Below are 17,187 nucleotides of genomic sequence, written 5' to 3'. Positions count from 1 at the left end.
TTCCCATTTTACAGATGAGGTAACTGAGGCCCAGAGAAGTTAAGTGACTTGCCCAAAGTCACACAGCTGACAATTGGCGGAGCCGGGATTTGAACCCATGGCCTCTGACTCCAAAGCCCGGGCTCTTCCCACTGAGCCACGCTGCACTATCATCTCTACGCTGATGACCCCCAAATCTCCATCTCTGCCCCTGCTCTCTCTCCCTCCGTCCAGGCTCGCATCTCCTCCTGCCTTCAGGACATCTCCATCTGGATGTCTGCCCACCATCTAAAACTCAGCATGCCCAAGACTGAACTCCTTGTCTTCCCCTTCACTTGAAGCCAAGTTTCCCCCATAATTTCATTTGTTTCGTTGCGGGGGTGGAATCTTTAACTCCTCTTCCCCTCTCCTTTCTACCTGTAGATCCAAATTTATGTTGTTCCTCTTCAGTGAGCCAGCACCTCTCCTTTACCCTTCCCTTCCCCCTTCCTCCTGAGCACAAGGCTCCTCACTCCCATTTAAAAGGATCCCTCATTTCCAACTCCTTTTCTCCATGCACCATTCCTCATTAAATGAGGCGTATCCTTTCTAAAATAGCGTGTGCTTGCGCATATGGAATTTCTAATACATTGTAGCTTTGTCCATATTCCACCCTGGAAGAGGGAGGGAGGGAGAAAGAGAAAAGGGAGGAAAGGAAGGAAGGAAAAAAAGGGAAGGGAGGGAAGGAGAGGAGAGAGAGGGATATTTTCCAGAAGATCTTTAGCAGTAGGATGTTGGGACATCCAGCTACTCCCTTTCCAGACGCCGTTTCCTCCATGCATTTTGTGGGACACATCCCCATTGTTGCCCCACAGGTGACGAAGCTGATGAAGAATTACCGGTCACACTCCGCTCTGCTCACCTTGCCGTCCAAGCTCTTCTACCACAACGAACTCGAAGTCTGCGCAGACGCGAAGGTGGTGTCCTCGCTGTTGGGCTGGGAGAAACTCCCCAACAAGAGATTCCCTCTCATTTTCCACGGAATGAGGGTACGTGGCCGAAAGGATTCGGATCTTAGGGGTCTCCGGAGGGAGACTTCTCCTGCGGAAACACTTCTTGGCCCAGTGTGGGAGGAAAGCGGGCAGAACCCGTCCCCACGGGCGCTTATGCCGACCGAAAACGTCCCCCGGTTCAAGACGGGTTGGGAGAGAATCACGGACAAGCGCGGGGAGTAAAGAGGGACAATTTAGGGATGTTTGGTCCTGGAGGCCAACCGGTACAGAGTTCCTCCTGACGCCAATCAGCTGGTAATTTTATCAAACATCTCCTGTGTGCAGAACACTTTACTGAGCCCTGTACTAGGCCCTTGGGAGAGTAGACTTGAGTACACACCATCTCTGCCTTCAGAGAGCTGACCATATTGCCGGGAGAGGCAGACATTAAAATAAATAACAGATAAGACGAAGGAGGGAAAGGGGAGCCGTAGGTGAGTTTGTGCGTTCGTACTAAAATAAGGTGGTTGAGTCAGTTGTATTTACTGAGCACTTGCTGTGTGCAGTGCACTATGTGCCTGGACTATAGTAAGTGCTTAATAAATACCATAATTATTATTATTATATGAGAAGCAGCGTGGCATAGTGGAAAGAGCCCGGGCTTGGGAGTCAGAGGACGTGGGTTCTAATCCCGCCTCCACCACTTATCTGCTGTGTGACCTTGGGCAAGCCACTTAACTTCTCTGTGCCTCAGTTACCTCTTCTGTCAAGCGGGGACTACAGCTGTGAGCCCCACGTGGGACAGCCTGCGTACCTTGTATCTACCCCAGTGCTTGTTCAAATCCCAGCTCCGCCAGTTGTCAGCTGTGCGACTTCGGGCAAGTCAGTTCACTTCTCTGGGCCTCAGTTCCCTCATCTGTAAAAAGAGGATGAAGACGGTGAGCCCCCCGTGGGACAACCTGATCACCTTGCATCCTCCCCAGCGCTTAGAACAGTGCTTTGCACATAGTAGGCACTTAACAAATGCCGTCATTATTATTAGTAGTATTAGAACAGTGCTTGGCACATAGTAAGCGCTTAACAAATACCATCATCATTATTATTATTATTATTATTATTATATTAAGCCCTTGGGAGAGTACGGTATAGCAGAGTTGGTGGACATGTGCGTTCCCACCATGAGCTTAGTCTAGAGATAGGTGCAGAACTGCTATGGGCTATTTGTACTTGGCCCAGGAGTGGCAGTTAGTTGAGGGAAATATAGCCTTGAGAGAACAGAAATTAATGGGGGAAGGCATTTTTGAGACGATGTGACTTCAGAAGGGTTTTGAAGAAGAGTTATTCATTTGGGTGGATTCATAAGGGGAAGGAATCCACGCGGGGGAGAGGCGCAGCCGCAAGAGAGATGGGAACGAGGCCCTCCGAGTAGGTTGTCTTGAGAGGAATGAAGAGTGCCAACTGGGGTGAAGTGGGAGAGGAATGGGGGTAATTAGGGGAGAGAGCAGAATAAATGTACTAAAGCCATTGATTAGGGGATTCTCTGCATCAGGCAGAGAGAAATGGGCAAACATTGGAGGCTTATCAAGCACCATAAAAAACGAAAAACGGAGGCAGCTCCCTTTTCTCACATGGGTGAAGTAGAGAGCCTCAAGGCCCCCCACCCGGAAGGTAATCCACCAGCTTTCTTTGGCTTAGTCTGGCAGGGTGGACTCAAGGCTCCACCAGGCTGGGCATCATTGCATCGGGCATCATCAGACCCGTCCGTCGCCCCCGAGAAAAGCATCCCTGGTAACTGCCGCCTCCCCTACCCCACCGAAGGTCCCTGGGTCTGCCAGGCCGGGGCTACAAACGGCTCCTTGGTGTGTGTCTACAGCAGCAGGTGTCCACTAAACCCCAGGAAGACTGAAGGCTGCAGGGATCCCTGAACTCTGAGCCCTCAGGAGCCCAAAACTGCTCCTGTAGCCACAGCTCCCTACCGATTTTCTTTTTATTTTATATATCTGTCTGTGTCCTATTTTAATGTCTCATCATTGCTGACGTGTCTGTCTCCAGTCCCCCCAACTTCTACTCCTAGATCGTGAGCCCCCCCGAGGGACAGGGGCCATGTCTAGTTCCCACCTGCGTAATCTCTTCCAACACTTAGTACAGTGTACTCTGCACACAGTAAACGCTCAGTAAATACTATCACTATTACCGCTACTCCCCCACCCCATGAAGCTAACGGTGCCTGTCCCTCCCGTGCCCGGCTGAGGAGAAGCCCTTGAAGTCGTTCTGGATCATCCCCTCCCACACAGGGTAACGAAGCCCGGGAAGGAAACAGCCCCTCCTGGTTCAACCCGGCCGAAGCCGTCCAAGTCATGCGCTACTGCTGCCTCCTCGCCAAGCACGCCTCCAGCGCGGTGTCCATGACCGACATCGGCATAATCACGCCCTACCGGAAGCAGGTAAGGTGGAAGCGTGGCCGGGGGCCGTGCGAGGCGGCCCCAAACCCGGCCCGGCCTTGGGGGCCGGCAGGGGATCGGAGGCCTCGCTCGCGGGCCGGACGGCCACACAATTACCCCTGACCCACTCCTCTTCCCGGCCTCCCTACCCGGCAGCCTGGCTCTCCTCCTCTCGAGCCAGAGGGGAACGGTGGGGACAACCCGGCGGAGAGCGAAGTAGACCGCCGCCCCGTCATGCGAAGTACTAACCCGGGCTTGGTGGGGGCAAGCTCTCGTGGGTGGGGGCAATTCAGAACCGGGATTTTGGATGTAAGAGTTATGGGCAGGTGCCAGCCGACACCAATTCCCCGTCTTCCTGAAAACCATCTCGGAAAGGCATCCAGGCTGGGCTCAAAACCCACTCTTCAGGGAGGGGGTGTCCAGAGAGGTGTCTCGGGAGGAGATTGCTAGCGCTTCTGACGTAGACCAGTCACGAATAACAAGCCGGCCTCAACCCTTGTTTTCGGGAGGTGGGCGTCCCTTCCGCGGGATGGTGCCGGGGCCCTCGGGACCGCCACAGCTCCAGGTCCGGTCTGCAAGAGAGCAGGGCTTGCCAGTCATATTTATTGAGGACTTACTCTGTGCCCAGCACTGTACTAAGCACTTGGAAGAGTACGATATAACAATAAACACGTACCCTGCCCACTAAAAGCTTACAGTCTAGTCCGTAGGGAGGCCGGGCCTCCCCTTTCCACACAGCCCCGGTGGCCTGGCCAGCGTCGACCGTGGCCCAGCCTCTGATTTCAGGGACCGCACCAGGTCCACAGCTCCCTCTCCGTCTTCTAACCGTGGTTCAGCCTTTCTCTGTGTCTCCCTGTCTTCCCTGGCTTTAAGGTGGAGAAAATCAGAATCCTCCTACGAAATGTCGATCTGATGGATATAAAAGTTGGGTCAGTGGAAGAGTTTCAAGGGCAGGAGTATTTGGTGATCATCATCTCCACGGTACGTGCCTGCGTTCAGCGGGGAGAGCCTCAGCCGTCCTGGAAAAGAGCGAGACCTTTCAGGCCCTCTGTTCAATCAATCAATCAATCAATCGTATTTATTGAGCGCTTACTGTGTGCAGAGCACTGTACTAAGCGCTTGGGAAGTACAAGTTGGCAACATATAGAGACGGTCCCTACCCAACAGTGGGCTCACAGTCTAGAAGAGTGCTTGACACAGAATAAGCACTTAATACCATAATCGTCATCATCATTCATTCATTCAATCGTATTTATTGAGCGCTTACTGTGTGCCGAGTACTGTACTAAGCGCTTGGGAAGTACAAGTTGGCAGCGGGTCATCATCATCATCAAGAAGCAGCGTGCCTCAATGGAAAGAGCCCGGGCTTTGGAGTCAGAGGTCATGGGTTCAAATCACGGCTCCGCCACTTGTCAGCTGTGTGACTTTGGGCAAGTCACTTCACTTCTCTGGGCCTCAATTATATCATCTGTAAAACGGGGATAAAGACTGTGAGCCCCCCGTGGGACAACCTGATCACCTTGTAACCTTCCCAGTGCTTAGAACAGTGCTTTGCACATAGTAAGTGCTTAATAAATGCCATCATTATTATTATTATTATGCACTTAGAACAGTGCTTTGCACATAGTAAGCGCTTAATAAATGCCATCATTATTATTATTATTATTGTCAGGGCCTGGGTCCGATCTGCATACACTCTACATAATCCGGCACCTCATAAAGTGCCCTTCACGTAGAAAGTGCTCAGCGAACACTACAATTAATATTTGCAAGAAAGAGACCCTTCCAAAGCCGAGCTCTAGGCTCGACCCCTCCCTCCCTCAGTTTCTCGTTGCCGCCGTTGAACTTGGGCCTGTACTTTCAGGTTCGGTCAAATGAAGAAAGATTTGAAGACGAGAAGTACTTTTTGGGTTTCTTGTCCAACTCCAAACGATTTAACGTAGCGCTCACCCGCTCCAAAGCCTTGCTGATTGTGGTGGGAAATCCTCACGTGCTCGTCAAAGTAAGTTCCCCCCCTCCCCAAGCAGAGCGTCCTTTTCATTGAGTCCCGGCTCCCCCAATTCACTTGTGTGGCTTTTTGGTCCGCGGTGAGGGACACAGTTGGCATTTTCTAAATAGCCCTAGGGTTCAGGGATCAGCTGCTGCTGCTTATGGCCTTCGATTTAAGAGACCCTTCCCCCAGAGCAGCTGGAGCAGTGGGGGACGTCCTTCAAAGCCCAGCCCAGTGGAAGGCCCCCCAAAAGCCAGGGGTGGACACCTCGGGCCCCGCTGAGGTAGCCCTGACCTGCTCCGGGACGGGCGAGGGGGAAGTTGACCGCTGTCAGCCCCCAAAGTTAAACTTCAGGAGAAGGAGCCCCTTCCTTCCTCTTCCCTTCGTCCCCCTCTCCATCCCCCGCATCTTACCTCCTTCCCTTCCCCATAGCACCTGTATATATGTATATATGTTTGTACAGATTTATTACTCTATTTATTTATTTTGCTTGTACCTATCTATTCTATTTATTTTATTTTGTTAGTATGTTTGGTTTTGTTCTCTGTCTCCCCCTTCTAGACTGTGAGCCCACTGTTGGGTAGGGACTGTCTCTATATGTTGCGAACTTGTACTTCCCAAGCACTTAGTCCAGTGCTCTGCACACAGTAAGCGCTCAATAAATACGATTGATTGATTGACTGATTGATACAAGGTCGTCACGTCGGTTGGCCGGTGTGGGCAGGGATCATCTCTCTTTATTGCTGAATTGTATCTTCCAAGCGCTTAGTCCAGTGCTCTGCACACGGTAAGCGCTCAATAAATATGAATGAATGAATGAATCAGCGCACAAGGGCTGTGGTATGTTTCTTTTTATAGTGTTTGTTAAGCGCTTACTATGTGCCGGGCAGTGTATTAAGTGCTGGGGTAGATACAAGGTCGTCACATCAGACGTTGATTGATTAAACGGCAGCTTATCAGGAAACCGTCCACCCTCTGTACCCAGCCCTGACTGACCTGCACACCTGCAAACCAGCCGGCCCCTCTCACCCACACCCGAGTTGAGCTTTCTGGGGACAGTCGCTTCTCCAAACGCCCTTGCGAAACGCCTGGGCTCGGATGACGGATAAATCTGTTTTTTCCAACTAGGACCCTTGTTTCAGTGCCCTGCTGGAGTACAGCCTGGCCCACAGCGTGTACACGGGCTGCGATCTGCCTTCCGAGCTGCAGACGCTGTGTGGGTGAGTGTTTCTCCTTCCGCAGAGAGTCCGGCGCCCGGTGGTTTGGGGAGCTGGGGGGTGGCGGATGGACGACGGTCTGCCAGTCAGGACCCCAAGTCTAGAAGATTACTTCTCAGACGGCCCGCTCCTGACCGTCCAGCTGCAGCAGACGTCCACTGGAGCTGAGAGGGTCTCGAGCCCGGGTTCAAAGGGTCTGCATCTCAAACGGCTAGCACCCTCGCTTACTAATCCCTAAACTGGTCAGAGGTCAGAAGCGTGGCTTCCTCCTCCTTTCCCCTGGGGGAAATGGTTAACGCCACCAGAGCCACTGTGCAAAGACTGCAAATCCAGACAATCCTATTTCCACAACGTCCGCTGTGAGCTCCCCAGTATGTGTCTCTCTGCCTTCTTCAAAGAGGTGGACCGGAGTATGCGTTTAGGGAGAAAGTAGTAACCAAACCTCCAGAGGTTTGCAGTGAAATTTCCGTTTCGAAGCTCTAGGGTGGGCCCGGAAAGGGTGACTTTCAAGCATGCTCCAAAAACCACAATAACAGCATGGCCCAGTGGTTAGACCACAGGCCTGGGAGCGGAAGGACCTGCGTTCTAATCCTAGCCCCGCCATTCGTCCACTGTGTGACCTAGGGCAAGCCGTTTTACTTCTCTGTGCCTCAGTTCCCTCATCTGTAAATTGAGGGCTAAGACTGTGAGCCCCACGTGGGACAAGGGACTGTGTCCAACCCAATAAGCTTTATCTGTGCACCCCGGCACTTAGTACCTGGCCCATAGTAAGTGCTTAAATACCATAAAAAAAGAACCCTGGAGGCGAATGTTGGGGTCATCATCATCATCATCAATCGTATTTATTGAGCGCTTACTATGTGCAGAGCACTGTACTAAGCGCTTGGGAAGTACAAATTGGCAACACATAGAGACAGTCCCTACCCAACAGTGGGCTCACAGTCTAAAAGGGGGAGACAGAGAACAAAACCAAACATACCAACAAAATAAAATAAATAGGATAGATATGTACAAGTAAAATAAATAAATAAAAATAGAGTAATAATAAATAAATAGAGTAATAATAAATAAATAGAGTAATAAATAGAGTCCCGTGGCCTCTCCTCTCCCTGCCCCACAGTGAAGGGGGGGAATGGGGGAGCAGGAAAGTGTCCTGAAAGCTTCACGGCCTGGGCTTGATCCCACCTTGTAGCTTAGATTTTCCAGCCCGAAATGCACCTGGTCTCCCTCGAAGCCCAACCACAGAACCCCAAAACCGGCAACCACTCACTGACCCGGCTCTGTCATCTTCCCCCGCAGCTCTTAAGTGGATGGCGGGGGTCTTCGATGAGGGCGGCCCGCCCCTCGGCCCGACCCGGATCCGGCCTCGGCGGGAAGGTGGCGGAGCACCCGTCTTGCCCGGTACCGGCACCGGCAGCCTTGATTCCGACCCGGTGCTGCCCACCGGACCATCAGCCCCCGCTGCCGTGACCCCAAGGCCGTGCTTGGCCATCAAGGGCCTCACCCCAATTTCGAAGTCTTTATCATAATGTTCTTGGTTGGAACTTCCATTGTGATGATAAAATAAATCTTTTCCCACCCAGTCTTGCCAGGCCTTTTACAAACGCATCGTCCGTCTCCCTGACCTGACGTCCCAGGAACTTGACGTCTTGCCCCCCTGGGAGCAAGAACCCCTCGCCGTCCCGTCCCGCGCCTCTGCCACCCTCAGGATCGGAGAAGACACTGGGGTCCTGGCCCCCGGGCAAGAACCAGCTGCACCTGGTTCTTGGGTAGGGACCGTCTCTCTATGTTGCCAACTTGGGCTTCCCAAGCGCTTAGTCCAGTGCTCTGCACACAGTAAGCGCTCAATAAATACGATTGAATGAATGAATGAACCAGCAGCAGCTGCCCATGCCCACGGCTAGACTAGAGCAGGGATGGCTCCCGGGTCCTGCTGAGTTTGGGGGGGTCTCTTGTACTGAGGAAAGGCTACCAAGCCTGGGGAGCCGGGGAGCCGCCAGAGAATAAGAGGAGCAAGTCACTAAGCATAAGGGTCGGTGGTCAGAAATCAGCCCGAGCGCTCAGCGAGAGATGAGGGGCTTGGGGGAAAAGAACTGACCGGATTCTTCGCTGCCCGGTCCGAGGACAAGATATCTCTGGGGTTTAGGGTTCCATGGGCTTCTCTGCCTTCTCTGCCTTCTCTGCCTTCTCTTCTCTGCAATCTGCCCGGATTGTCTTTGTCCAGAAATGCTCTGGGCATGTTACTCCCCTCCTCAAAACTCTCCAGTGGCTACCAATCAATCTGCACATAAGGCAGAAACTCCTCACCCTGGGCTTGAAGGCTGTCCATCCCTTCGCCCCCTCCTACCTCCCCTCCCTTCTGTCCTTCTCCAGCCCAGCCCGCTCACTCCGCTCCTCCGCCGCTAATCTCCTCAGCGTTAGGCCTCATTCTCGCCTGTCCCGCCATCGACCCCCGGCCCACGTCCTCCCCCGGGCCTGGAATGCCCCCAGTCCCTCTGCCCATCCGCCAAGCTCGCTCTCTTCCCCCCTTCAAGGCCCTACTGAGAGCTCACCTCCTCCAGGAGGCCTTCCCAGACTGAGCCCCTTCCTTCCTCTCCCCCTCGTCCCCCTCTCCATCCCCCCCATCTTACCTCCTTCCCTTCCCCACAGCACCTGAATATATGTATATATGTTTATACATATTTATTACTCTATTTATTTATTTTACTTGTACATATCTATTCTATTTATTTTATTTTGTTAGTATGTTTGGTTTTGTTCTCTGTTTCCCCCTTTTAGACTGTGAGCCCACTATTGGGTAGGGACTGTCTCTATATGTTGCCAACTTGTACTTCCCAAGTGCTTAGTACAGTGCTCTGCACACAGTAAGCGCTCAATACATACAATTGATGATGATGATGATTTATTTTATTTTGTTAGTATGTTTGGTTTTGTTCTCTGTCTCCCCCTTCTAGACTGTGAGCCTGCTGTTGGGTAGGGACTGTCTCTATGTGTTGCCAATTTGTACTTCCCAAGTGCTTAGTACAGTGCTCTGCACACAGTAAGCGCTCAATAAATACAATTGATTGATTGATTGACAACCTGATCACCTTGTAACCTCCCCAGCACTTAGAACAGTGCTTTGCACATAGTAAGTGCTTAATAAATGCCATTATTATTATTATCGATGCCCACCACGGCGGAGAGGCGCGCACAGCTTCTTCTCTGGAGGGCATCCTCCTCCAGGGAGGCGGATTCCAGGCTCCTGGTGGAGAGGGGAAGATGCGTCCGCCATCAACGCCCGGGCAGGAAAGAGGACCAGGTGTTAAATTTATTCCTGTAGCAATCACACCCGAATCTCTAGCGTGGTTTCCTTTCCCGAGGCAATGTCGCACCCTCAATCTCACTGTGTCCCCGCAACACCCCTATGAGGCACGAAGAGGCAGACCTTATTATTCCTTAGAAGCAGCATGGCTTAGTGGAAAGAGCCCAGGCTTGGGAATCAGAAGTCATGGGTTCTAATCCCGACCCCGCCGCCTGTCAGCTTCATGACCTTGGACAAGTCACTTAATAATAATAATGATGGCATTTGTTAAGCGCTTACTATGTGCAGAACACTTAACCTCTCCGGGCCTCAGTTACCTCATCTATAAAATGGGGATAAAGACTGGGGATAAAGACTCCCCCTCCCCCTCGTCCCCTTCTCCATCCCCCCCATCTTACCTCCTTCCCTTCCCCACAGCACCTGTATATATGTATATATGTGTGTGCATATTTATTTATTTATTTTACTTGTACATATCTATCCTATTTATTTTATTTTGTTAGTATGTTTGGTTTTGTTCTGTGTCTCCCCCTTTTAGACTGTGAGCCCACTGTTGGGTAGGCACTGTATATGTTGCCAATTTGTACTTCCCAAGCGCTTAGTACAGTTCTCTGCACATAGTAAGCGCTCAATAAATACGATTGATGATGATGATGTTGACTGTGAGCCCCACATGGGCCAACCTGATTACCTTGCATCTACCCCAGTGCTTAGAACAATCAATCAATCAATCAATCAATCGTATTTATTGAGCGCTTACTGTGTGCAGAGCGCTGTACTAAGTGCTTGGGAAGTACAAGTTGGCAACATATAGAGATAGTCCCTACCCAACAGTGGGCTCACAGTCTAGAACAGGGCTTGGAACGTAAGTGCTTAACACATCCCAACGTTATTATTATCATTATTCCCATTTTCCTGATGAGGAACAGAAGCCCAGAGAGAGTAAGTCGCTTGCCTGGGATCACACGGCAGGCCAGGAGCAAACTCTTTCCAGCAATTCATTCATGCCTTTCTCCTCCCTGTATTTCCCAGAAAAAGAAAGGTTGGGAAATGGGGAGAGAACAGGGCAAGGTTGAGGGGCAGTTTGGGAGTAGGCATCCAAACAAGGAGAGGTTACTACAGTCCCCTCTCCCTTCCCAAAATCCCCTTGGATTCCACGCCCCTTCCGGGCCCGCACCGGCTGTGTCCCGCACTCATGATATTTGAGGCGCCTGTTGCGAGGGTGAGATTTGGGGGGCAGGGGGCTCAGATGGGAGTCAGACCGAACAGTCTAATAATAATAAAAATAATAATAATGGCATTTGTTAAGTGCTTACTATGTGCAAAGCACTGTTCTAAGCGCTGGGGGGGATACAAGGTCATGAGGTTGTCCCACGTGGGGCTCCCAGTCTTCATCCCGATTTGACAGATGAGGGAACTGAGGCTCAGAGAAATGACGTGACTTGCCCAAGATCACACAGGTGGCGGAGGCGGAATTCGAACCCATGACCTCTGACTACAAAGCCCGGGCTCTTTCCACTGAGCCACGCAGTCTAATTATCACTTTGGATCTCCGCTTCCCGGGTTTCCTTCCCTGCTGGCTGGTAACGAGGTGATATTTGGCGGGGAAGTTTGACTGACTGACCTGTATATATGTATATATGTTTGTACGTATTTATTACTCTATTTATTTATTTATTTATTTATTTATTTATTTTATTTGTACATATCTATTCTATTTATTTTATTTTGTTAGTATGTTTGGTTTTGTTCTCTGTCTCCCCCTTTTAGACTGTGAGCCCGCTGTTGGGTAGGGACTGTCTCTATATGTTGCCAATTTGGACTTCCCAAGCGCTTAGTACAGTGCTCTGCACATAGTAAGCGCTCAATAAATACGATTGATGATGATGATATATGTGTTTGTACATATTTATTACTCTATTTTACTAGTACATATCTATTCTATTTATTTCATTTTGTTAGTATGTTTGGTTTTGTTCTCTGTCTCCCCCTTTTAGACTGTGAGCCCAATGTTGGGTAGGGACTGTCTCTATATGTTGCCAATTTGTACTTCCCAAGCGCTTAGTACAGTGCTCTGCACATAGTAAGCGCTCAATAAATACGATTGATGATGATGATATATATGTTTGTACATATTTATTACTCTATTTTACTTGTACATATCTATTCTATTTATTTCCTTTTGTTAGTATGTTTGGTTTTGTTCTCTGTCTCCCCTTTTTAGACTGTGAGCCCACTGTTGGGTAGGGACTGTCTCTATATGTTGCCAATTTGTACTTCCCAAGCGCTTAGTACAGTGCTCTGCACATAGTAAGCGCTCAATAAATACGATTGATGATGATGATGATGATGATCTCACTCCCATGCCAGGTGGTTATATTTTTATTTAGCGCCAAGGAGTCGGGTTAAACTATCCCCCTGGATCTCACACGCCCCTGAAAGCTTGGCAGAGAAATGAGGTGAGGAGGCCCCTGAGGGGACTGAGGGGTCAGAATCGGAGTCCCTGAGCAGAGGAAACTTGAGCAGGAGAGGTCTTTGATCAATCAGTCCATCTGTGATATTTATTGAGCACTTACTGTGTGCAAGAGCACTCATAATAATAATAATAATAATGGTATTTGTTAAGTGCTTTCTATGTGCCAAGCCTTGTTCTATGAACTGGGGGAGATACAAGGTTGTCCCACATGGGGCTCACAATCTTAATCCCCATTTTACAGAGGAGGTAACTGAGGCCCAGAGAAGGGAAGTGACTTGCCCAAAGTCACACAGCTGACAATTGGCGGAGCTGGGATTTGAACCCATGACCTCTGACTCCAAAGTCCACGCTCTTTCCACTGAGCCACGCGGCTTCTCTGTAGTAAGTGCTTCGGAGACTATAATAGGACCGTCTCTATATATTGCCAACTTGTACTTCCCAAGCGCTTAGTACAGTGCTCTGCACACAGTAAGCGCTCAATAAATACGATTGAATGAGTATAATAGAGTTGGTAGACATGATCCCTGCCCTTGAGAAGTTTACAATCTATTGGGTTGTAATGGGGGTCATCTGGACCAGGCCCCTGCCTCCACCCAAATCAACACTCAGCTCCTCCCCGCCGAAACAGATGGAGTCTACTTTGAATAAAAAGAATAATAATTTTGGTATTCAGTAAGTGCTTACTATGTGCCAAGCACTGTTCTATGCGCCGGGGGAGCTACAAGGTAATCAGGTTGTCCCACGTGGGGCTCCCACTTTTAATCCCCATTTTACAGAGGAGGTAACTGAGGCATGGAGAAGTTAAGGGACTTGCCCAAAGTCACACAGCTGATAAGTGGCGGAGCTGGGATTAGAACCCATGACCTCCGACTCCCAAGCCCGGGTTCTTTCCACTGAGCCAGGCTGTTTCCCTACTTTTCCTTTATTCACCTGCAGAGATAATAATTAATAATATTGGTATTTGTTAAGCGCTTACTATGTGCCAAGCACTGTTCTATGCACCGGGGGAAGTACGAGATAATCAGGTTGTCCCACGTGGGGCTCACACTTTTAATCCCCATTTTACAGAGGAGGTAACTGAGGCACGGAGAAGTTAAGCAACTTGCCCAAAGTTACACAGCGGATAAGTGGCGGAGCCGGGATTAGAACCCACATCTTCCGATTCCCAAACCCGAGTTTTTCCACTAAGCCAGCCTGCTTCCCTACTTTTCCTTTATTCACCTCGAGATAATAATAATTAATAATTTTGGTATTTGTTAAGGGCTTACTATGTGCCAAGCACTGTTCTAAGCACTGGGGGAGATACAAGGTAATCAGGTTGTCCCACGTGGGGCTCCCACTTTTAATCCCCATTTTACAGAGGAGGTAACTGAGGCACGGAGAAGTTTAGCGATTTGCCCAAAGTTACACAGCTGATAAACGGCAGAGCCGGGACTAGAACCCACATCCTCTGATTCCCAAGCCCGGGCTTTTTCCACTAAGCCAGGCTGCTTCCCTACTTTTCCTGTGTTCACCTCCAGAGATAATAAAAATTAATAATTTTGGTATTTGTTAAGCGCTTACTAGGTGCCAAGCACTGTTCTAAGCACTGGGGGAGATACAAGGTAATCAGGTTGTCCCACATGGGGCTCACAGTCTTAATCCCCATCTTAATCTCCATTTTCCAGGTGAGATAACCGAGGCACAGAGAAGTTAAGTGACTTGCCCAAAGTCACACAGCTGATAAATGGAGGAGCCGGGATTAGAACCCACAACCTCTGATTCCCAAGCCCGGGCTCTTTCCACTGAGCCAGGCTGCTTCTCTAATGAACTCCTCATCCTTTTCCTGATCACCCTTTCCAGTGTTCATCCTCCAGACGAGCAGAAAGTTCTTCCCTAGAAATAACGATATGGAGGATTCATTCATTCAATCGTATTTATTGAGCGCTTACTGTGTGCAGTGCACTGTACTAAGCGCTTGGGAAGTCCAAGTCGGCAACATATAGAGACGGTCCCTACCCAAAAACGGGCTCACAGTCTAGAAGGGGGAGATAGACAACAAAACAAAACATCCAGTCGTATTTACTGAGCGCTTACTGTGTGCAGAGCACTGTACTAAGCGCTTGGAAAGTACAATTTGGCAACATATATCATCATCAATCGTATTTATTGAGCACTTACTGTGTGCAGAGCACTGTACTAAGCGCTTGGGAAGTCCAAGTTGGCAACATATAGAGACAGTCCCTACCCAACAGTGGGCTCACAGGCTAAAAGGGGGAGACAGAGAACAGAACCAAACATACTAACAAAATAAAATAAATAGAATAGATATGTACAAGTAAAATAAATAGAGTAATAAATATGTAGAAACATATATACAGGTGCTATAGTGACGGTCCCTACCCAACAGCGGGCTCACAGTCTAGAAGGGGGAGACAGACAACAAAACAAAACATCCAGTCGTATTTACTGAGCGCTTACTGTGTGCAGAGCACTGTACTAAGCACTTGGAAAGCACAATTTGGCAACATATATCATCATCATCATCGATCGTATTTATTGAGCACTTACTGTGTGCAGAGCACTGTACTAAGCGCTTGGGAAGTCCAAGTTGGCAACATATAGAGACGGTCCCTACCCGACAGTGGGCTCACAGTCTAAAAGGGGGAGACAGAGAACGGAACCAAACATACTAACAAAATAAAATAAATAGAATAGATATGTACAAGTAAAATAGAGTAATAAATATGTACAAACATATATACATATATACAGGTGCTATAGTGATGGTCCCTACCCAACAGCGGGCTCACAGTCTAGAATGGGGAGGCAGACAACAAAACAAAACATTCAGTCGTATTTATTGAGCGCTTACTGTGTGCAGAGCACTGTACTAAGCACTTGGAAAGCACAATTTGGCAACATATATCATCATCATCATCAATCGTATTTATTGAGCACTTACTGTGTGCAGAGCACTGTACTAAGCACTTGGGAAGTACAATTCGGCAACATATAGAGACAGTCCCTGCCCAACAGCGGGCTCACAGTCTAAAAGGGGAGACAGACAACAAAATAAAACATGTAGACAGGTGTCAAAATCGTCAGAACAAATAGAATTATAGCTCGATGCACATCATTTCTCGACTGTGAGCCCACTGCTGGGTAGGGACCGTCTCTAGATGTTGCCAACTTGGACTTCCCAAGCGCTTAGTCCAGTGCTCTGCACACAGTAAGCGCTCAATAAATACGACGGAGTGAATGAAGGAATTGAACTTACGGGTCCAGAGGGGGAGACGGTCATCAACATTAAAAGACATCAACAAGAAAAGCCGCATGGCTCGGTGGAAAGAGCCCGGTCCTGGGAGCCAGAGGTCGTGGGTTCTAATCCCGCCTCCGCCCCTTGTCAGCTGTGTGACTTTGGGCAAGTCGCTTCACTTCTCTGGGCCTCAGTGACCTCATCGGTCAAATGGGGAGGGAGACTGGGAGCCCCGCGTGGGACCACCTCATTCACTCATTCATTCAATCGCATTTATTGAGCGCTTACTGTGTGCAGAGCACTGGACTAAGCGCTTGGGAAGTACCCAAGTACCTGATGACCTTGGATCTACCCCCAGTGCTTGGAACAGTGCTTGGCACGTAGGAAGCGCTTAACGAATACCGTCATCATTATTGTTATTATTCCCCTCCCCATCTCTCCCTGGTCCATCCCTCCTGCTCGCAACGAAGGGGGGCGGTGGGGGGGGGGGGGGTGAGTGTGTGTGTGTGTGAGTGTGTGAGTGTGTGTGTGTGTGTCTCTCTTTCTCCCTTCCCCCCCCCCCCCCCCCCCGGGGGCGGGGGGATGGAAGGACCGGCCGTTATCCCCATCCTCCGTCGGGGATTTGCAGAGTCCTGGAGGTCGGGGGTCGGGGGTCTGCCCGGGCCCACGGCGCCCCCCGACCTCAGCCCCGGCGCCCCCTGGCCCGGGGAGGGGGGGCTGGGGGAATAATAACAATAATAATAATAATAATAATAATAATAATGGTATTTGTTAAGCTCTTACCATGTGCAAAGTACTGTTCTAAGCGCTGGGGGGAGGGGCTGGGGGCGGACCGGGGGGCTGCCGGGCTGCCTGCAGCCGAACCGCAGCCTCCTCCCTCTCCCCCTACCCCCTCCTCCTCCACCTCTTCCTCTTCCTCCTCCCCTCCCCCTCCTCCTCCACCTCTTCCTCTTCATCCTCCCCTCCCCACCCTCCTCCTCCTCCTCCCCCTCCCTCCGCTTTCTCTCCTCCTCCTTCTCCTCTTCATCCTCCCCCTCCTCCTCCCCGCCCTCCTCCCCCTTCCTCTCTGCCTTCTCCTCCTCCTCTTCATCCTCCCCCCTCCCCCGTCCTCCTCCTCCACCTCTTCATCGTCCCCCTCCTCCCCCTCCTCCTCTTCATCCTCCCCCTCCCCATCCTCCTCATCCTCCCCCTCCTCCCTCTCCCTCTGTCTTCTCTCCTCCTCCCCCTCCCTCCTCCCCATCCTCCTCCTCCTCCCCTTCTCTCCTCCTCCTCTTCCTCCTCTTCCTCCTCCTCCTCCCCCTCCCCCTCCTCCCTCTCCCTCTGTGCCTCCTCTCCTCCTCCTCCTCTTCCTCCCTGCTCTGTGCCTTCCCTGGTCCTCCTCCTCCTCCTCGCCCCCCCGCCCCCGTGTGCATCCCTTCCCGGCCCTCCTGCCCCCGGTCCCGGCTTGGTCCATCTCCCGGCCGGCGGTTGGGGGGGGTCCCGGGTCCGGGGGGAGGGGTCTCTCCCCTTTTTTCCCCTTTTCCCCTTTTTTCCCCTCGCCCTCAGCCCCCCACCCCCGCCGCCGGCGGCCG

The 17,187-nt window shown here is 50.7% G+C and overlaps 1 protein-coding gene across 1 annotated transcript in view; it reads left to right on the top strand.

Annotated features, from left to right (window-relative positions):
• Nucleotides 1-8,137, top strand: part of MOV10L1 (Mov10 like RISC complex RNA helicase 1) — a 59,713-nt gene extending 51,576 nt beyond the window's left edge. The window contains exons 22-27 of the mRNA XM_038756090.1: nucleotides 834-1,007; nucleotides 3,245-3,394; nucleotides 4,265-4,372; nucleotides 5,256-5,393; nucleotides 6,510-6,601; nucleotides 7,898-8,137. Coding sequence (XP_038612018.1) covers nucleotides 834-1,007; nucleotides 3,245-3,394; nucleotides 4,265-4,372; nucleotides 5,256-5,393; nucleotides 6,510-6,601; nucleotides 7,898-7,904 — 669 coding nt within the window. The 3' untranslated portion in view covers nucleotides 7,905-8,137. The remainder of the gene's footprint in view (nucleotides 1-833; nucleotides 1,008-3,244; nucleotides 3,395-4,264; nucleotides 4,373-5,255; nucleotides 5,394-6,509; nucleotides 6,602-7,897) is intronic.
• Nucleotides 8,138-17,187: the final 9,050 nt, after the last annotated feature.

The sequence above is a fragment of the Tachyglossus aculeatus genome, chromosome 14, assembly GCF_015852505.1.
Source record: "Tachyglossus aculeatus isolate mTacAcu1 chromosome 14, mTacAcu1.pri, whole genome shotgun sequence".
In the NCBI taxonomy this organism is placed as follows: domain Eukaryota; kingdom Metazoa; phylum Chordata; class Mammalia; order Monotremata; family Tachyglossidae; genus Tachyglossus; species Tachyglossus aculeatus.
This window is presented reverse-complemented; position numbering and strand designations above follow the sequence as displayed.